The sequence below is a fragment of the Octopus bimaculoides genome, chromosome 4 (genome assembly GCF_046866305.1).
Source record: "Octopus bimaculoides isolate indiv1 chromosome 4, ASM4686630v1, whole genome shotgun sequence".
Classification (NCBI taxonomy): domain Eukaryota; kingdom Metazoa; phylum Mollusca; class Cephalopoda; order Octopoda; family Octopodidae; genus Octopus; species Octopus bimaculoides.
The window spans coordinates 17,339,575-17,362,443 of NC_142931.1; the positions used below are offsets into that span (position 1 = coordinate 17,339,575).

A 22,869-nucleotide genomic window follows, 5' to 3' on the forward strand; every position below is an offset into this window, starting at 1 on the left:
TGACTTTGCCTTTCATCCTTTTAGGATAAGCACCAGATGATCACTGGGATTGAGGTAATCTATGAGCCCCTATCCCTGAAAATTTCAGGTCTTGTGCCTATTGTATAAAGAATTATTAATCTTGGGTTTTTATGGAAGATTTTAATAAAGATTGCTTTAACCCTTTATCATTTAAACCGGCCATATTAAGCCCAAATATCTTATCTGTTTTATGTTCAAACCAGCTATATTGGGCCTCTCACACCTACCCTACTATGTCATTCTAAAAATAAACCATCACATCATCAAAATCTCAAAGCTACAAGATAATGTGTGATTACATTTGACAGAGTAATTTGAATGCTAAAGGGTTAAAACAGAAAGTTTGTAACAGAACCAGTGCTGGTCTCACACAAGTTACTATCAAAAGCATTATGATATATTTCACAAACAATGTTATATCTTAATATATAAAATCGCAATTTTAAATCATTGATAGTAAAATAAAGGAAGTTTTTAAAAATATTGTCAGTTATAAGATTCATCATCATCACCATCGTCGTTTAACGTCTGCTTTCCATGCTAGCATGGGTTGGACAATTTGACTGAGGACTGGTGAAACCAGATGGCTACACCAGGCTCCAATCTGATTTGGCAGAGTTTCTACAGCTGGATGCCCTTCCTAACGCCAACCACTCAGAGAGTGTAGTGGGTGCTTTTACGTGCCACCGGCACGAAGGCCAGTCAGGTGGTACTGGCAACGGCCACGCTCAAAATGGTGTCTTTTATGGCCACTCGCACAAGAGCCAGTCCAGGGCCACTGACAATGATCTCGCTCAAAAGTCCTTACACATGCCACGGGCACAAGTGCCAGAAAGGCGACGCTGGGCACAGGTACCATCACGATTTCGCTTTCGCTTGCCCCAACAAGTCTTCGCAAGCTGAGTTATTTATAACTAATGTTTAAGAAATATATAAAAATAACCATTCACAAGCAAAGGGATATGTAAGAGAAGTTTCTTTTATGGAATGAAACAAAAAAATTTGCTCACCTGAAATGATCTGTGGAATGTCCTAATGTTTCAGCAAAGTAGAAATAGTCAAAATAGCTGGCAATAAATTAGCTTTTATATAATTAATATCTCAAATGAAAGTGAATGTATTTTTGTGCCAGTCGAAAGCGATACAGCTGGTGTTATAAATTAATTGCACCAATGGTTTTATATGATTGAAAACTTATTTTGCTTATTATTGTAGGGACACACTCTTTAATTTATGCTCAAAATATGGAGATTTTACAATTTAATTCATCCAAAGCAGCAACCATCCTACTTAACACCATATGTTCATGTATGCTTTGGAATATATTTACATGATTTTGTTGTCATTGTACTATCATGTATATAATGGTGTCTCTCATTAGATAGATATGGTCTAATTAGTAACAGCTGATTTCATTAAATATTGGAGCCAATTAAAAATGATATGGGAAATGAGCATTTGATAGTCAGTATTTAATATGAAAAAAATGTTGACAAAAATTGACCACTAAATTTTAATGACAGTGAATTGGATCATGAATAGGGGCAGTAAACAAAGCATTATGAGAACTGAGTAACCCCAGAGAGCTTTCACTAAAAAAAAAAGACATAACTATTATTGAGACTACTTTAAAACATTGAATCTTTATTCTCACCAGTGCTACATCATTTGCACAATTGCCCCAACAATTTGTCCAAGGATAGGGCCACATACCATATGTCTCCCACACAATTCAGGCTCACAACACATAAATTTACTACAACACATAAATTTACTACAACACATAAATTTACTACAACACAATTTCTTTACTTCAACAGGCCCTGATCTATTTAACATTGACCCAAATGAAATCAAAGTAGAAAAAGATCCCATCACCTTCAAATGAAACCTGGATAAATTTCAAGGGATACCAGATAAGCATAGGGCCGATGCTAAGCCCCTGCAACCCCTGTGGTCACAGGGGGCCTCCATAGTTGAGGAGCCCCTTGTTAAGATCAAAGTACATAGAGGAGTCATCTATTTACTTTGGTTAAGATGTTGAACAAGAATTAAAGTATCCATGTTAACTGAAAATTTCAAGAAATAAAATGGTAATACATTGTACCTGCAAAAGTTCTTGTAAAAATATTATATTGTACCATGGACGTGTACCAGACTATGTTGATTGTCTACGATAGCTATTGAACATGAACTTAGCTCTCAGCTTGAATATTCTGAACTGATCGATGATTTTATGAAGCGAAAAGTGCACCGTATTTGTCTTTGAAAGTTGCCTGGATTATAAAAGTGCTCTTATATTAAAACCTGAAAGTTTTACTTATTGAAATTTAAATTTATAATAGACCTAAATTTATAATAGACCTAAATAAATTTAAATTGTTATACTTTTAAAGATGGTTGAAGTGAAATGTATTTAAGTCAACCTTCAATTCCAGACATGTCTAACGGGTGGGCATTCCATCTGTCAGGACCTAAGTTTGACCACTCTAGATATTTATGGACTTTATTACAGGCTGTTTGGGAGGAATGTCACAACAAATACTGCTGAGAACTCAGATGTTGTTTATTGCTCTGGTTTTCGTGGGAAGAGGGTGGAAGATTGAAAAGGGGTCAGAAAAATTGCTCCCTTTTCAATATTGCTCAACACCATGTTTTTACTTTCTGAGAATACTTCACAATTCACTGCTGACAGTATTGAAAGCCTTTGACAAACTTACAACATTGAATGGGCTCTGCTGTTGCTCCTTGCATTTCTTCCTTGTCACAAAAAAACAAGTCTGACTTTACCTCTGTTGTGATGTTATCTTATGTTTATTAGGCGTAGGAGCGGCTGTGTGGTAAGTAGCTTGCTTACCAACCACATGGTTCCAGGTTCAGTCCCACTGCATGGCACCTTGGGCAAGTGTCTTCTACTATAGCCTCAGGCTGACCAAAGCCTTGTGAGTGGATTTGGGAGACGTAAACTGAAATAAGCCCATCGTATATATATATATATATATATATATATATATATATATATATATATATATATATATATGTATGTGTGTGTGTATATGTTTGTGTGTCTGTGTTTGTACCCCCAACATCGCTTGACAGCTGATGGTGGTGTGTTTACGTCCCCATAACTTAGCGGTTCGTCTAAAGAGACCGATAGAATTAGAATAAGTACTTGGCTTACAAAGAATAAGTCCTGTGGTCGATTAGCTCGACTAAAAGGCGGTGCTCCAGCATGACCACAGTCAAATGACTGAAACAAGTAAAAGAGTATATAAAAGAGTAAAAGAGTCTTTTGAGCCAAGACTTTCCTAGTAATGGATAGAAGTACTATACTCCTACTGTTGGACTAAAGAGATGTATAAGCCTTGTTTTGATAGATAGTGCTAATGTTTGCATCCTTCTAGTGATGAGGCATATACTCCTGGTTTCATGATTTCATGCCTGTGTGATGTAATGATGAAATGTAGATGATCTTAGGTAACTCCTCTCTTTTAAGAGCCCTACAATGCAATCAGTTAATACAAGTTGCTATGGAAAGGTTTTGCTGAGTAAGGGATAAGCTATATATTTGTATGGAAAACTTTCCATTTCATCTTAGATATAAAAATCAGTAGCAGCAACAAGCTTTAGGCAAGAGGATTGCAAACAGGTGGAAAGTAACCACACACCTACCTCCACCTAATTTCATTAAACATGTCACCATGAATACAAACATACTTAATGAATGCTTTACTATATGATTTTTGTATTCCAAAATTTTATTGTAATGTCTGTGCTGTTGTTCTTCTTGTGGCTGCAGAAAGAAATTACATAGCTGAAATCAATGAAGGAACCTCTATGTTGTTACTCAATGTGCTAAAAGTAGAAGCCAAAACTTCTTTAGAGCACACCCTAACGTTTTAAAAAGAAGGACACATTGAACAATATAAACTGAGATATAGGAGAAAAACTGAGATGCCATTGATCATCAGTTTGCTCAGGGATGGCTGATCTGGGGTTGTACAACTTCAGTACATCTTCACTTACCAGCAAATGGCCTGTATGTTTAAGTAAACCTTCATTTCCTGACGTGTCTAAAAGGAAGACATTCCAGCTGTCATGGCCAAAGAATGAGTTTTATTACTCTAGATATTTATGGACTTTATTACAGACTGGAAGGAGTGTCACAAAAAATATTGCTGAGAATTCAAATGTTGTTAAATGCTCAAAAAAATTGCCACACTTTCAATCATGCTTAACACCATGTTGAAGAAAGTATTATATGAATGCAAACATTATGGCAAGAGGTACAAATGAGGGTAGCTACATGAAACTCCATTCTTCACCAAGTACCACATATTGGAGGAGGATCTCAGTAATAACAGTGTAGCAAAACGGCTGAAACTACAGCAAAAAAAAAAAAAAAAATTTTGTCTTTTCATTAATATATGGAGTGGTACTAAAAATAGTTACTATTTTTTTTTTTGTGCAGTTTGGTGTAAAGTTGATATTTGTTAGTTTGGGAAGTGCTGGTTTAACTAGGTCGTCCTTGGTCCAGAAGATCCAGTCTTTCTTTTTTTTCTTTTCAGTGCCCTGTATCTTGGACTACCTTGTCCCACATGTTCATCTTTTTTTTTAAAGACAATAATGTGTTTTGAGGTGTGCTAGTGCCACATAAAAGCACCCAAATCAGTGCACATAAAAGCGCCCATGTTGGTTCCGTATAAAAGCACCTGGGCGGTGCCACATAAAATCGCCCAAATTGGTCCCATGTAAAAAGCATCCAGTGCACTCTATGATATGGTTGGCGTTAGGAAGGACATCCAGCCATAGGAACCATGCCAAAACAGATAATTGGAACCTGGGCAGCTAGCCAGCTCCTGTCAAACCGTCCAATCCATACCAGCACGGAAAACAGACGTTAAAGGACGATGATGATGATGATAACATGGTCCAATGTAATTTTCCTTCTTTAATAGCATGTAATTTGTGTGAGATTTGGCTGTTATCTCCAAGTCGTTCGTGTCATATATGCATTATGGATATTTTTTTCATTCCACAGTTTAATGGAGCAACTACGTCTTCATTCTCTGTGAGCATGGGCTCAAATCCAGCCGCCATATGCACTTTTCTCAGATATGAAAACAAAGATAGTACAGAGTACTGAGATTTCGTTCTGTAGTTGAGATTGTTAACTCTTTGAAGTAAAGATTTAAAAAAATAGATAACACCTCTCAAGATAGTCGAAGTGATAAGTGTGCAACATAGACGTTCTGAATCTGCACACTGCAAAAGTTGGTCCAGAGAGAGCAAAATTAAATAACAAAAATGTTTCTTCAGAACTACTTTCGCAGCTTTACACAATATCCTTTTCTACTCTAAGCACAAGGCCCGAAATTTTTGGGGAGGAGACCAGTCGATGAGATGGACTCCAGGATGCAAATGGTACTAAATTTATTAACCCTGAAAGGATGAAAGGCAAAGTCGACCTCAGTGGAATTTGAACTCAGAACGTAAAGACAGACGAAATTCCGCTTAGCATTTCGCCCGGTGTGCTAACGTTTCTGCCAACTCGCCGCCTTGACTTAACGCAATATCCTTTTCTACTCTAGGCACAAGGCCCGAAATTTTGGGGAGGGGGGCCAGTCGATTACATCGACTCCAGGACGCAACTGGTACTTAACTTATCGACTCAAAGAGAATGAAAGGTAAAGTGAACCTCGGCGGAATTTGAACTCAGAACGTAAAGACAAACGAAATATCGCTAAGCATTTTGCCCGGGGTACTAACCATTCTACCAGCTCTCCGCCTATCATCTATCTCAAACACTTCAGAAGATATACAATTTTAAACAATTTATGCATATCACGATTTTCTTATAAATTACCCACTATGCTAGAGTTTTCGGAATAATTGTCAAAAGTTTTATCGATTTTGCAAGTGATTGAATAATTGAATCAAGAGAAGTAAGTCATTGAAGACATCTTTAAGTGATCTCCCTTGCATGTCTCTCAAAATGGCAGGCCTGAGTGGCGCTGGAGGGGCACCAGTGGAAATGAAATATAATTCAAACCAAAGATAACCTACAGTTTTATTTTTATCATTTGAAAATAGCATAAAGTAAGGATTTTAACAAATTTTCAGCACTGAAATTGTTTTTGTAACCCCTTGTCTAAACGACTATATTGAATTAAATGTTATTAAAGTCAACGTTGAATGACCTTTACTTCATTCTGACGAGAGACAAAAAATTCCATCAAGTGAATCCTGTTTTATTCTTCTTCTCTTTATAATCTCTCATTGATTACAATTTTTATTCGTGCCCTTGCTTTTCTTTGTTGAATTAATTCAAGTTGATTCTATAACTTTATTATTTATTACCCTTTAATGTTCATTAATATTTGTTTATATTAAATTTCACGCCCCGTTTTTTTTTGGTTTTTTTCTCTAGTTTGTTTTTATGTTTTATTAAAAAAAAAAAAAGGGTTAAAGTCTGAAAAAGTGATACTAATTAGATATAACTGCCAAATGTCTTCTTTTATTATTATTATTAGACTGTATTTTAGAGAACTATCCAAGTCTGAAATGTATCAACCGTTTGCTCATGTTCCCACTTGTTTTGTTTTCGTTCGAGTCCCTAACCTTGAGTGATTAAAAATAAATATACTCATTCATATTATGTAATAATTCACAGCACCAAATTGTAATTGTGTAAATTTCGTCTATATATTATCGTAGCATTTTAGATATGTTTCTTAATACTGAACGAGGGAAGGTTTGGAACTAAACACGGGACGTACATTGTTGTCAAGTTAATTACTGCTAACATTTTCAGTATCTTTTCTATCATTTGACTGACGAAAACTTTGCCTCGTCTTTTTATTTACCCTCCTTTTTTTGTGTGCGTGTTTTCTTTCTAACCTGCCTCAATACCGTAGAATAAACGTAAACGTTTTGTTTATTCTACGATGTACAGGTAGAAACCTTCAGTTTTTCATTGCTATTTGTACACATGTGGTTTATAGATTTTTAATTTCTCATGTGATTGTATTATGTAAAAAAAAAATTTTAAAAAAAGAAATTGAAATTTCCAACTTTTGATGTTGGAAATATCTTTTCTCCTCATTCGTAACTATCTGTCAATTTAGAAATCTAGTTGATTATGAAATACGAAATATAAATAGTATTATCCGTAAATATTTTGTATAAATCAGCCATTGTGCAAATTGCATCTCATATTTGAGTTTATCACCCAACATCTTTTAAAAACTAAATCTTACTTCTATCAAGGAAATTTTAATTGAAGTTTATTTCGAACGTTCATTTCTAAGCCAATGTGTAAGAGTTGAAATTGTGAATTGCATGTACATATTGCATTATAATGTAAAGACTATTTCATTTGGAGAAGCAAATAGTTTTCGGATTATTATCTTTTTTTATTAAAGTGTCACATTTCTAAAATTCCGAAGTCTCATATATCAAATTTTAGCAATAAAAAAACAAAATCCTCATCTGGAGGTACATGAAGCTGAAATGCTTATAAAGTCAAGGAGAAAATATTTCTAACAGAAACCAGTACTAAGAGGTTACGATGTTATTGAACAATAATGAATTACTTAGCAATACTTAAAGTGAAACCTTTCAAATGTCAGTGTATGGTTTAGCCAGGGGAGGAAGACTACATGCGCGACCTTTTCCATTCCTCTCACTGGACATTGTGGGAGGAATGGTAAAACAAGTTATCGTTCTGGAGAACTTATCTGAATGCTCTTCTAAACTCACCCACGAGCCAGGTTGTGGTGTTAAACTGGGCATTGGATTGAATTTAACACATCATCAAAATTTTCGAATATTTTTTGTAATTTTCCTGTTGATACATCAGAGTAAATAAGGTCAATAGAATTATCTACTGAAAGGTGAATTTGACTAAAAACACTTCCTTTAAAGACAGAATACTTAATTATACTTCAATTTTAATCCGGATTAAATGGTTTTAAAACTGTATGATACTATTGATCTCAAATAATTTCAGTTTTAAATCAGACTAATTTCACTGTTCAACTTGTATGCAAAAAGCTTTTTAAACTGATGTTTCTGCCATTGCACTTAAGATTGCATTTCTTAAGTTCTCTGACTTTTGTTTTTTATATCTAAGTTTCTCAGTTCTATTTTATTATTGTATCAGTTGATCTTACTTCCCCATATACAAAGGTTACACAACTATAAATAGTAACTCAGGCACAGAATTTTCCAGTAATAACATTTATACAAAGAGGAAGAATGAAATGTTCTTCTTATTCTTTTGCTTCAAAGATGTTAAGAGTAACATACATAATGGATAATTTAGCTTCTAAGATGTTTTAACAGCTCTCTGTTTTTTTTTTTTTGTCTATTTCTTACAGAGGAATCTTTGCTGTATCATGGATCCATCAAACTTAAGTAATTCTGACATACCAATTTTAATGAAAGGATGCAAAAGCTATGCTGAATTTTTGTGTGGTTATGGTGCTGCCTTTATCAACATTACTGTCACATTTCCCATTAACAAGGTGACATTTCGTCAGCAGCTCTATGGTGTAAGTAGTGTGACTGCTTATAAACAAATTTATCATGAAGGTCTACGCCATTTATACCGTGGGCTTCTGCCTCCTTTGTTACAAAAGTCAACATCTGTTGCAGCTATGTTTGGAATTTACCAGAATTACAATGAACTACTCTTGAGGAAAACTAATCTGCCAACAGATGTTAGGAAAGGCACTGCTGCATTTTTTGCTGGAACTACAGAAGCAATTTTGACACCTTTTGAGCGCATACAGACACTTATGCAAGATCAGACTTACCATAAACGTTTCCAGAACACCTTTGAAGCATTTCGAATGACAAGTTCTTACGGACTAAGGGAATACTACCGTGGTTTGACTGCTATTCTTTTGAGAAATGGACCGAGCAATGTTTGTTTCTTTTTGGGGCGGGACCATATCAAAGAATGTCTTCCAGAAGCGGAAAGTAAATTAGAAGTAATTGGACAAGACTTTATAAGTGGAGCTTTATTAGGTGCTGTCATTAGTACTGTTTTGTTTCCATTAAATGCTATCAAAACACGCATGCAGTCAGAATTTGGATGTAAATTTATCAGTATTTACGATGCTTACTGCATACTGCTTACTGAACGTAATTATTCACGAATTAACTTATTACGAGGAATGCATATCAATTACATAAGATCATTTATGTCATGGGGAATTATTAATGCTTCTTATGAATTTTTGTTGACTTTCTTGAAACCAAAATCTTGATCACCTGAAAGTGAATGCTGGACAGTATGATTCTGAGCCCATAAATAGTAATGAATTTTTTTTTTTTAATTGAAAGGATTTGTTCAAGGTAGGATAGTAAATGGGAAAATAGTTTAGTGCTGATTGCTTTACTGCTTTTTTTTTTTTTTTTTACTTCTGTAGTTTATTTGTATTAATGATTTAGTAGTGTAGAATATTTGGCTGTGTTTGAATGCACTAATTTGATGCATGGTGGTGATATTTTCTGAAATGCTTTTATTGATTTCAGTCCATCTAAAGATGAAATATAATGCTTTTTGTGACATACTTCCGTTTATAATATTTGGGGAATGAATGCTGATCAGTCGGTATCATGTTAAAAAGTTCAAACTGAAAGCAGATTTTTGTTTTAGTTTGTATAAGTTCTTCGTTCTAACCATGTTGTTTCAATTATGTTCTCATTCCCATTTAAAAATGGAACTATTCTGCTGATTATCAAGTTAAACGCTTTAATTACTATATGTTGTTGAGTATAACCACCAGATGAGGGTGCTATCCCGAGATACTACTAGTAATTAAATTATTAATAATGATTTTTTTTGACTTGGAACAGTCATATTTTTTTTTTTTGTAGCAGGTACAATTAATTAATTTGACCAAAGCAGTTGACTAAGACTTATTTTGATCCTTTGTTTCTACCATCCATTACAGTCAATAATATTGAAGTTATTCTAACACTTAGTGTCAAAGGTTTTTCTTCTTTTTTTTTTTACATGTATAAATGTGAATGTGAGTTTAAAATTTAGATGTGTGGTATGCGAGATGTTTGCTCTTTTGTTTTGTTGAAAAATACTTTTTTTTCTTTTTTCAATGAAACATCATTAATTCTTTGTTTCTTGTTTCACTACATGATTATTTTACCAATTTTGTTTCTACAAAAACAAAGGTGAAAGCAATCCTTTTCTTCTTAATATGAAATTGACTATTGTGTTTCCAGAAGAAATAAAACTGAACAATATTTTGTATTTGATATGGTAGAAAAGCTATGAATGATAATGTTTCACATACAAAATTGCAGAATATTTAATATAAAACAATTCTGCAGTTTTGAATCCTGAGATTTAAAAAATAAAAAAAATAATTGTAAGATGTCAAAAAATGTCTGGTAGTTATTTGCACGTGGTTAAATGTGTTAATGACTACAATGAATTCTTTCGTTTGACTTATGTTCTACTTATTTTAATAGGTTTTAAAGAAAGTAATGTCATTAGTTTAATAAACACAGCATGCAGTACAAACCCATACACACATATATAGGAAGGGGACCCAGCCATAAAAAGTCTGCCTCAAAAGAATTCCATCTGAATTATGCCAACAAGAGAAAGTGGACATTAAAGTGATGTGATGTTGTATACACATCTGTGTATATATATATATATATATATATATACATATATATATATATATATGTGTGTGTGTATATATATATATATGTGTGTGTGTTGACACGTGTGTATATATATGTACACATACATGTATGTGTGTATATATATATATATGTGTGTATATATATATATATATATATATATATATATATATATATGCACACGCGCATATACATGTATAGAGATATATTTGTGTGTGTGTATGCCAAGTTGTGTCCTAACATGACCACTTCTTGGATGCTACCACAGATCACAGACAGGACAACCACTGGGCATTTGTTGGTCTATTTCAGAATCAGGGAACCTTTGTTTAGATCACCTTCCTTTTGGCCCTTCATGAGTAACAGCTGAGCATTGCTATCCCTAGAAATGGTTGCTCAGTCATTCTGGGTGCCACCAAATCTCTCCCTCATTTAGAAAAGAAGGAGCCGGTACCCATATTTGAAATTACATACTTCATGCTTGTCAGGCTTGTTTGTGCTACAACACCCTGTCACAGCAGGGCTTCGTGAGAGATTTATAATGTGTTTTTCAACAAGTTTCTGTGCATGGAATTTGTTGTGAGTGAAGCAAATACAGAACTGCTCTCACTTTTCAACTAGGACAGTTTTCCTACTGGTGGTCTAGTATCAGCTGCAATGACAAGAAATTGAATGGCTCTCAAGTTTTACAGTACATCCTTCTTTTAGACAGATGTTCTGACAGGAACTAGGGCTCCATCACGCCAAAGTGGACTTACAGCATGCCTGTACACCATCATAAGTATTTCTGTGTATGTGTGCATATATGCATACAGGCCTAGGTGTGTGTGTATACACATAGATTTATGTGTATACATATATAGGTATGTATGTGTGTGTCTGTGTATATATATATTATATACACACACATACTTTGCCTGATGAGGATAATTATATATCTTTGTTTGGCTGTGACTTGATCATTGAGTTGCAAGGTAGGTTGAATTCAAATTAAATAAACCGTATAATTTTGTGCTTTGTATTTGGTTTGCAAGATTCTCGATGTGAAATTTTGCTGTCCTTGGGAGAGTCATTATGCCATTGATAATAACAAAGACACAGGTTCAATTCCACTTCTTTATAAGTCAGGTGGTTAACTATCTAACCACCTAACTAAACAACCAGTTAGAGGGTTAGATAGTTAACCAATTGACTAAGAAAGAAGTGGAATTGAACCTGTGTGTGTGTGTGTTATTATTAATGGCATAATGACTCTCTTAAGACACAGCAAAACCATATAATCTGCATTATATATTGAATACTCTCTTCCATATTTGTCAACAAACAGCAACTTTTGAACGTGTGTGTGTGTGTACACACACATATATATTTCATGTGTGTAGATCTTTTGCCAACTTATATCATTGAAGGATGTAAATATCAGTGAGTAAACTGGTGCTTTTTGAGAAAAGTTCTTTGTGATATTTGTTCTGCACCAAGTTACAGATACTTGCTTGTCATTCTCGCCTTGTGAACTACTGTGAACTTGTGATTGTCTCATTGGAAACCTATAACCAACGATGCTATTGTTCACAAATTATGATATATATATATATATATACACATGAGATATAAGTTTAAATTTTCATCAAAGTAGCAGGCTTGTTTATATGTCTATAAACATGCAAACAAATTACTTAAATTTGTTTCAAATAACTAAATAAAAAAAAAATCCCCTAATAATGACAGAATTTTCTTTCCAACTTATCATCAAATGGCATTTACTGAATATCTAAGGTCTCTGGAGTATTGCAGTCTATTGGTTTCTATTGTCAGCATTATAAAGTTGGTGTAAACTTGAATGTTTAAGCTCTGTTGGATCTTGTATCCTTTAAAAATTTCAAGAAACTGTCTCCAAAAGATAACAGTCTCTTGATTTCAATATCAGATATCTTCAGAGTGTTCATAATTTTCTTTCATATTCATGAACGACATAATATTTGTGATCAATTTTATTTTCTCCTAAATCACATTAAAGGAGGTTAAATTTTTTTTTCTCTTAAATTAAAGCAGCTATTAATTACAAATCAACTTCAATCAATTTTGATTGCCAGTCAGTATAACTTTTCATAAAACATTGTCTTGTTCATTTGTTGTCTTTCTGGTACAAGATGAAAATGGAAATATTAAATTCCAAATTTGTTTATACTGTATAAATGTTTTTTTTTCTAAAGTAAAAAATGAAAAATAATAAATATAATTCTATTACATTTTCTTTAATTTTATTTTTAACAAATACCACAACTGTTTTTATGTCATATCTAAAGTTTTTTAATTCTCCTTGAAAGGATGTGGCTGTGTGGTAAGAAGCTTGCTTCCCAACCACATGGTTCTGGGTTCAGTCTCACTGCGTAGCACCTTGGGCAAGAATCTTCTATTATAGTCTCAGACCAATCAAAACCTTGTGAGTGGATTTAGTAGACTGAAACTGAAAGAAGCCCGTCATGTATGTGTGTCTGTTTGTCCCCAACCACTGCTTGAGAATTAGTGTTGTGTTTATGTCTCTGACTTTGTGGCTCAACAAATGAAACTGATAGATTACCAGTCTTGAAAAAAAAAAAGTACTGGGGGTTGATTCATCTGACTAAAAACTCAAGGCAGTGCTCCAGCATGGCTGCAGTCTATTGATTAAAACAATTAAAAGATAATTAATGCAGCACCTGTTTACTCAGTGTTCAGCACCTTATTCTTAGTTGGAGGAAAGAGAAAGGGAAGTGCCCATGACATTTGCAAGGTCTCTGAGACCAGTGAGTTTGCTGTTGAAACTGTTGCTAGCGAATACTTGCAAAGAAGAGACTCTGGAAGATCAAAGTTCTGTGACAAAGGATCGGGCACAGTGGTTTGTGTAGAATTTGGACACATCAAAAGCGTTGAATATGAGTGGATCAGGAGTGCCTGAATGGACTTTCAAGACCAGCCAGCTCTAAAGATCATTTTAGTAGCAATAGAAAAGAGAGAAGAAACAGCATAGCTGTGTCTGTTAAGAGGTTGGAATGTGTCTGTCAGTCACTTCAGAGGCCCTCATGTAGACATGATAGTTTAGAAGCTGAAATATTTTCTAGCACTGAAGAAAAATAACATGACTGAAGACTCTAGCTGAATGTTGTCCATGTTGAGAAGAGGATGTGTTAAGGCTGGTCCCCACCGGTCAAGAGGATTGGCTTGCTAAGTATTCTGACTGGTGTGCTAACGATCCTGCCACCTTGCTGCCTCATAAATATTCTCTTCAACTCTAGGCACAAGGCCTGAAATTTTGGGGGAGGGGGCCAGTCGATTAGATCGACCCCAGCACGCAACTGATACTTAATTTATCGACCCCGAAAAGATGAAAAGCAAAGTCGACCTTGGCAGAATTTGAACTCAGAACATAACAACAGACAAAATACCGCTAAGCATTTTGCCCAGCATGCTAACGTTTCTGCCAGGTCACCACCTTTGAGATCGTAAATATTGCAAATTGGATTTATGGACATGTTGTATAGTGAAACTGTATACTCCTCCCAGTAAAAAGTAGTTATAGCAAGCCATTATAAATAGACCAGGAGAAGGTCAGACGGTTAAAGTCGAGAGTTGTGTAGACTGTGTTGATAGTCGCGTCTTCGCTGATATAGTAATCATGCTGTGAGATTGAGTGGACCTTTTGAGTATAATAATACTCTATGATTGGGGGTCATACAGTGCCAGATAGAAACATTCTAGCTGGCAGAGATGTTAGCACGCCGGGAGAAATGCTTAGTCGTATTTCGTCTGCCGTTACCTTCTGAGTTCAAATTCCGCCGAGGTCGACTTTGCCTTTCATCCTTTCAGGGTCGATAAATTAAGTACCAGTTACGCACTGGGGTCGATGTAATCGACTTAATCCCTTGTTTGTCCCCTCTATGTTTAGCCCCTTGTGGGCAATAAAGAAATAAGAAACACTCTATCGACAACTTCGGAATATAACAATATCTGTCAGAGCAACAACCGTCATCAAAAGACAGATACAACAGTGGCAAAAGACCGCTTTAAAACAGGAGACCAACAACGAAAGTGTCCAAGGAGGGCAAACATGTTCTTAAGTACAAGAGAGTAATTTGATAGATTAGTGCAATTAATAGAAAACTTGGTAAGTTTGAAGTTTGTCTGCTGTACAGATTGATGGAAATAAGAGCTACATGTAAGTCCTCAGAATGATGATCTGCTTGTAATTCTTGGGAAAGGAATTAGGAAGACAAACAACTCAAAAGAAGAAGAAGATTAATGAATTGCAGTGACAATGAATTATTGCTGTTTCTTAGCCCCAAAGGCATTCTAACAGTAAATATTTTGTCTTTTCAGAGTACATAATCTAATTATATCAGCATGGAACATGGACATCAAAAGATAAAAATTATGATGATGTCCTTTTCATGTTAGCAGGGTGTGATTTGGCTACTTTTGCTAGCAGATCAAGTAACTATGAGGATGTTCTCTCAATCTGTACTATCAACTTTTCTTTTTCTTTTTTATTTCATGGAATTTCGAAGTGCTGAGTTGGCAGATGATGGATTGACAAGAAATGTCAACAAATGTCACCAGATGCAATCCAATGACAAACAATGGCATCATCCCTTGAAGCCATAGCTCTGCATAAGTTTTAACATACATATGGTTTCTTCCAGTTTCCATCAACCAAATTCTCTCACAAGACATTGGTCAGCCAAAGGCAGTTGCAGAAGACACTTGCTCATGTGGTTGAGAAAGCAAATTTATTTTCATAGCTAATGTCTGTGCCTACACAGTTATGCCTGCATTTCATTCATGTTTGTGCTTCTTCTATGCTTGTGTTTAAATGGGGGAAAAAAAGTAAGCCCAATACATTACGATCTGAAAAACTAGTTTTAAATTGTCTACAAATTTTAGTGTTTTATTGCTATTAGCTGATAAAAATGAATTAGTTATATTAGAATATGAGGCTTTATTCGATACATCGTACAACAGACAGAGAAAAGCAAAGACAATTAGCTTCACTTTTGAATGGGTTGAGAGGTCATGTGATGTGACATGAGTGTAAGCAGAGCCAGTTTCCCCTGTTTTATTTTATGGAAATTGGTGAGATTGGAAATTGGTGAGATTAAGGACATCTATAAATCAGTGCCTGTAAGGAGAGAATTCCCAAGACTGGGAAGTTAAGGTTGAGTATAGTGATTAATGTGTTTGAGACACAGTAAAGATAGCAAGAGAAAATATTGATGGGCCTAGAAAAAAGTTGGTATGCAACTACCTACTCCTAAGAAGCTGAAATGAGACAATTTGGTGCAGCTGTTTGGACACTGACAGTCTGAGTGGATATTCAACTTGTCTTGGCAGTGGAAGCAAACTTACACACACGCATAGAGAGATTACACATACCTATTGAGTCAAGTACATCAATATCAAAGTAAAAATTGTAGTTGTGATACCCATGCCGGTGGCACATAAAAAGCACCATCCGAACGTGGCCGATGCCAGCACCACCTTGACTGGCTTCCATGCCAGTGGCATGTACAAAGCACCAACCGATTGTGGCCATTGCCAGCCTCCTCTGGCCCCTGTGCCGGTGGCATGTAAAAAGCACCCACTACATGCCACTACATGGTGTTAAGGACATCCAGCTGTAGAAACACTGCCAGATCAGAGTGGAGCCTGGTACAGCCTCCTGGCTTCCCAGACCCCGGTCGAACCATCCAACCCATGCTAGCATGGAAAACGGACGTTAAACGATGATGATGATGATGATAATACAAACGCAAGCAGATGTTCAGAGAGAGAGAGAGAGAAGCATTAAAACATCTGATGCTAAACGTGTCAGTGATGCCAAACAAGCTGTGCTAAAATGTCTCTTACCCCAGAGAAACAGAATATGCCCAGCCTTATGGATGAGGATCAGGAACCTCACACTGTGGTCTCTTACTGCAACTGGACACTTCATCAGGATCCTCCCCACAAGTCCTTGACATCATCATTATTCATTCTGCATTTTTGCTGCCCATGAGCCCATTTTTCTGTTTACCCAGCTATTGAAGATGTGGGCACAGACTTCCTAAGCCCTGATGGCCAAAATACTAACCATCATCATTAACTTTCATTCCACTCCCACCTCCTTTGGACTAAATTGTTCATCCTTCAACAGTTAGAAACTCCTCTAGTAGCTATAGAATTTGTGAGAGACGATAGCATGTGTGTTAGCAAATGAATCTTTATTCGTCGGCTTTTGGATGTGGTTAAAGATGTTTGTATGTCAGACATAAACAATAGTGTTCCATATGTGGGGGGGGGGAGTACACCATTGTGAATATTACTTGAGCTTTGTAGAGGATCAGTAACTGATCAGAGCTCAAGTACTTTGTGGTCGTAAAAACAAAAGTTAGCATATGGAGTTGTCAGAGTGGGACTTAGTAAGGCTCTGAGGATTTATTTGTATATTTTTAGCAAGAGAGAATGGTTCACAGAATTGTTTTCCTTGATATGAAGGCGGCGAGCTGGCAAAAATGTTAGCACGCCGGGCGAAGTGCTTAGCGGTATTTCATCTGCCGTTACGTTCTGAGTTCAAATTCCGCCAAGGTCGACTTTGCCTTTCATCCTCTAGGGGTCGATAAATCAAGTACCAGTTACGCACTGGTGTCAATGTAATCGACTTAATACCTTTGTCTGTCCTTGTTTTTCCCCTTGTGGGCAATAAAGAAATAAGAATTGTTTTCCTTGATGTGTGCAGGAATTATGTCTTTGTATGGAGCCTGGTGCAACCATCTGATTTGCCAGTCCTCAGTCAAATCGTCCAACCCATGCCAGCATGGAAAGCGGACGTTAAACAATGATGATGAATGATGAATGATAGCAGATTGTTAGTTCATGGTGGCAGATGGTTTTGGTGTGTAGAAGTTTTAGCATTCAGCTTAATCCTTTTGTAATCCTCTGTCAAATGTAATGCTTATTTATTCACATTGTTTTGAATTTATTCTGCATTATCTTGTAGCTTTGAAAATTCAACGATAGGATTGTTTATTTTTGGACTGACAGTGTAGAGTAGGTGTGAGAAGCTGGATCTGGCCAGTTTGGACATAAAACAGGCAGAGACCACTCCTACTAATGGGAATGGTATCCTCTGGATTGGAGAAAGAGCATTGTTAGAAGTACATTTATCATTAATGCACAGAAGGAAGAGTATGAAAGACAAATAAACCTTGGAATACATTAGAGTTGGATCACAGGCAGCTTCATCAACAAATATTCTTTCCTACACTAGGCACAAGGCCCGAAATTTTGGGGTAGGGGGCCAGTTGATTAGATTGATCCCAGTGTGCAACTGGTACTTAATTTATCAATCCTGAAAGGATGAAAGGCAAAAATCGACCTCGGCGGAATTTGAACTCAGAACATAAAGACAAATGAAATACTGCTAAGCATTTCACCTGGCGTGCTAACGTTTCTCTCAGCTTCATCAACAAATATTGCAATCGTGCTAGCTGATGAAGAGCTTCATCAGATAGCACTGACATCAAGTGTAATGATATTGCCTTTGTTGGAATTCTCAAGAGCAATAGATCAGGCTGTACAGAAGCCATTAGAGAGGGGAAAGTGAAATAGATGAACAAGATTGAAGAGATTGTCATTCTTGGAGACACACTGTGGTAATTTCCCAAAGATTGCAATAAATCCTACAGGATGAGACAAATTAAAGAGTTAGGTAAGGATAGAGACTAGCTCTACACTGCACTGTTTAAAAGAAATGAGATATTGCCAATGCTGAGGGCTTTGTTAGTTTGAAGCAGCAACTAGAGATGCTTCTGTACTTGGCAAGTAAATTGTAATGGAACTATTGGAGGTGGTAGAGAAGCCAGGTTGTAACAAAGACACTATATGAGCTACAGGACCTTACATGCTCCAAAACAGAGGTTAACAAGCAGTTGATGGACTTTCTTTTGAGTCAATGATCATCATCAGTGCATTTTGGGTCCAGCTGGGGACTATTTAAAGCAAATTATTTGGCTAATTTCACCCAACTATGCTGTTATTAGGTTAAGATAGACAGAATCCATTAGTGGAATTCTACAGCCTGGATAAATTTCCAAGAATCATCATCACCATTTTATGTTCATTCCCCACACTGGCATCAGGTCATCATGGTCTGAATCATTTCTTATTGGGATCCACTGTTCCCACAGAATGATAATCAGGAGTATCATTTGGCTTGGTTTCTATGGAATGGATGCCTTTCCAACCACCAGCCACTTTCTCATGACACCAACCCTAAAGAGATGAAACAAACTTTGGCAAGACAGGACTAAAAGGAACTGAAAATCCTATGCTTTCTCTACCCATTTGCCAACCACTTTAAGTGTGTGGTGAGTACATTGTATGTGGAACCAGCACTAGAGAGGTTGTCTTGCCCACTTGTTGCTCTGGAGGTAATGTGATTTGTCAGCTTTTCATTGGGGCACCAGCAAGGGAGGCAAGGGTATTGTGCAGAAGAAATGTGTAAAGTGCTCAGGAACCTAAGACATGTAGACCAAGGAGGGGAAATAGGGATGCAGAAAGAGAGGCCAGAAATAGATGAGGGGGAATGAGCGTCATATTTCTATTCTATAAGCCTTAATCTATTTTAGGGCTGAATAATTGATTTCAAGAAATGTTATTAAGCATTTAAACAATAAACCATGCAAATAACTAAATTTACAAACATATTCAACTCATGCTAAGAAACAAATAAGAAAAAAAAAATTACCAGAAAATATTTATTTTTCATTTAATTTTTTTTTTTTTCATGTTTGTTAATATCCTTACTGTTAAGATTTGATAAATTATTTCACACACCAGTGAAAAAAAAAATTGCATCTATATTTTGTTTTGACTAATATTTCTAATCAGCAATATTTACCAATGAGTCATTAATTAGCCCTAATGACTTCAGAGGAAGTAGATGTGATGTTCATGCTTTTACACTTTTAATGTGAGATGAATAGCTACAATAGAAAACTGAGTTACTGACTCGGTTCAATCTGTTCTGAGTAATTTTATTTAAATTACTCAGCATTTCAAAACATGTGCTGTGAAAATATTTTGTTGCAGGTATTTTATCAAATGTTTTAGTTATTGATGTAAGGAAGCAGCGAACTGGCAGAATTGGTAGCATATCAGACAAAATGTTTAACAGCATTTCTCCTGGCTCTTTATGTTCTGAGTTCAACTCGAACCAAGGTCAACTTTATCTTTCATCCTTTCAGGATTAATAAAACAAAGTGCGAGTCATTCACTGGGGTCAATGTAATCAACTTGCCCACTACCTTCAAAATTGTTGGTCATGTGACAAAATTCAAAAGAATTACTGATATAAGGAAGAAAAAAAAAAGAGAAAAAAAACAAACCAAAATTCAGATATACCATTAAACTAATCCAGTACTAAACCAGTCTTGAAGTTTCTTAATTTCTAAGTTATGTTCTTAATCCATAACCCTCTAATGTGTGTCCAGCAGTATCATGGAGAAAAAAGACAATCCTGAAAAATGAAACATATTCCAGAAGACTTTGCTTGAAATGTTGTTTGTAATTGTGACTCTTTAAAATAGGAAACATAAATTTATATGAAATCAGTAGAGGAGCCAAGTGGTATTTAGCTCAGGTTTTGCAGTAATTTATCTAAGCCTTGAGTGTAGAATAGCCACTTATGATTTTATTAAAAGTAAACTAAGGCAAAAATCCTCACAGAAGGTTAATACCATCTTCATTAAAAGTATAAAATTATGTACCTCAATGTCTAGGAAAGAAACTAAGGATTTATACAGGTGGCAATTTGTAATTATTTTACTATGATTAAAATAAGAATACAGGTGAATAATTGGTAGGATTGCAATATTTATATCTACTATTTGATTTGTCTGTGAAAATGAATCTGATAAACTGAGACAGCAATTTTTTGCACTCTTCTCATTGCAAATAAAATGCAATGCTAATTTCAAGTGCAATGATTTGTAATCAATAAAAGACAATAAAACTTTGTTCAATGAATTACTTCAGAAACACGAAATATCTCATAGGCCTTACAGAATGTCGGATAATTTAATGGTAGATTCTAGCTGTTTTAATTATTTGAATGAAAGGCATGAAATAAATTTCTAAGATCAGTGTGAATATGGATACATAAAATCAAAAGCTGGAAATGTGTAATTGAACATAGCAAAATATACAACACAATTTATAGTTCAATTTTGTTTTATTGGTTACAATTACTTTTTCCATTAAAAAATAATTAACCCCACAGAGAAAATAATGGAGAGGGGAAATCAATAAGAGGGTTGGTGGAGCCATGATATGCTGGAACATATACCATTGAAAGGCATCCTAAGGGAAATTGGTAGCAGACAGATCAATAGTCACAGAGCTTCTTAATACAGGAAAAAAAAAAATGAAGTAAAATTGTTAAGAAAGACTAATTTGGGAAAGAAAAATGTCAAGGTAGGGAAAGGTAATGCTTCTTCCATTCTTCCACACATACTCACTCTTTTGTTCTCTTTCTCTCATTTACGCTTCCCCCCCTCTCCACTTGTTAGTTGCCTACCTTTGATTATTATATTGTATGAAATATTTTTTTTTTGTCCATGGAATAAATTTTTTTTTATTAAAAAAAAATATATATACTTGCATTTGTCATCTCCATGTTAAAAGTTAATAGCTTTCTAAATATTTCTTGGAATTGACACAGACTGGGGACAGAGCAAGACTGCAACAGTTCAATGTGCATATAATGCAATATCACACCATAACAAGGTATGTTCATCTACTAAGAACAGTTTAATAAAATAATAGAGAAATATTTGGAATGCAACTGGCCTCTGGATAAAACAAATGCAATATTTTAAAAGTATTTGTGCATTAGACACTCACCTTCCTTTCACAGATTCGCTAACATTGCAACAAGCATTTTCTTCCACATTTAATGAAAAGGTTTTTCTTAGAAACTTGGTTGGAGAATATTACTAATCCCCTTATTGCTATTTTACAACATTCCTACTACAAATGTAACAGTATTGTCTGTTGTATGTCCATATAACTATATTGGAGGCAGTGGGTGGGTTTTCAAAATTAACAGGGATAATTATTCAGTTCATGTCATGTTTAAATACATTATTGTTTAATGATCAAACTGAATGTAACGGAAGGGACAATAGTTTAGATATGACTTGAACTAATCGTTTAAATTTTCTTTTTACTTTATTAGACTTTGTAGCCAATGCTACTTCATTTAAAATTAACTAAATATCAACACACATGCAAATTTGTTAGTCATGGAAAATAATCAGGAGGTGGGAGATTTGTTTTAATTGCAATAATTAAAAAAAAAATAAATAAAGGTAATATCAGTAGTTTTAAATCATTTGGTCATTAATGTTTGTAACTAAAGAATCGACTAAATTACTCTTAGCTTTCACCGATGCTACTTGTATAGTTACCACAAACCATCATTTTAATATTTTTCTCTTTTTTTCCATGTTGGCAATGGGTTGGACGGGTTTGCAATACATTCTACCAAATATTTAAATAAGTTGATTTAGCATTGCAAATTGATATTATAACATTTAAATGAACAGCTCAGAACACAAAGCCAAATGTACCTCAGCATTGTAGACAAATAAAGTGGCTTTAAAAACAAAACCAAAAAGAAAAAAAAAATCCTATTATTTTATAGAATTATTTCTCAGCTATAAAAAAGCAATATTTTGTCAAATTATGTTTCCTTTTGTGATATTTAATTCAACTGTTTAATTACCATCAACAGAACAGGAATACCAGAGTTTATAATTCTAAAATTTTGTATTATTAGAGAGAGAGAGAGTTGATTGGGTGTTTACAATATTGAAACCATAGAGAAAATATAAAGCTATATAGGTCACATATTATTATTATTATCATTATTATTATCATTATCATTATTGTTATTATATATATATATATATATATATATATATATATATATATATATATATATATACATATACATATATATATATATATATATATATATACACACACATATATATATCAAATAGCTCTCTATTAGAAAAGATATCCAAACTACATATGTACTGCAGATCAGAGAAGGCAGCTACAAAGATAAGGCAATGGTTTCACAAATAT

General features: G+C 34.9%; 2 protein-coding genes across 7 annotated transcripts in view; one reads left to right on the forward strand and one right to left on the reverse strand.

Moving 5' to 3' along the window:
- Positions 1–1,093, reverse strand: part of LOC106875186 (solute carrier organic anion transporter family member 74D) — a 48,463-nt gene extending 47,370 nt beyond the window's left edge. The window contains exon 1 of the mRNA XM_089350393.1: positions 1,032–1,093. The gene's annotated coding sequence lies outside the window, so the exon portion shown is untranslated. The remainder of the gene's footprint in view (positions 1–1,031) is intronic.
- LOC106875194 (mitochondrial nicotinamide adenine dinucleotide transporter SLC25A51) overlaps positions 1–12,948 on the forward strand; it is a 71,673-nt gene extending 58,725 nt beyond the window's left edge. For 4 of the 6 annotated variants that reach the window (XM_052966915.2, XM_089350394.1, XM_014923234.3 and 1 more), the window contains one exon: positions 8,403–12,948. In XM_052966915.2, the coding sequence (XP_052822875.1) occupies positions 8,421–9,296 (876 nt within the window). In that variant the 5' untranslated portion in view covers positions 8,403–8,420 and the 3' untranslated portion in view covers positions 9,297–12,948. Of the gene's footprint in view, positions 1–6,002; positions 6,121–7,785; positions 7,917–8,402 lie in introns of those variants that run through there. The other 2 variants (XM_014923233.3, XM_014923236.3) reach the window with 2 other exon arrangements.
- The last annotated feature ends 9,921 nt before the right edge of the window (positions 12,949–22,869 follow it).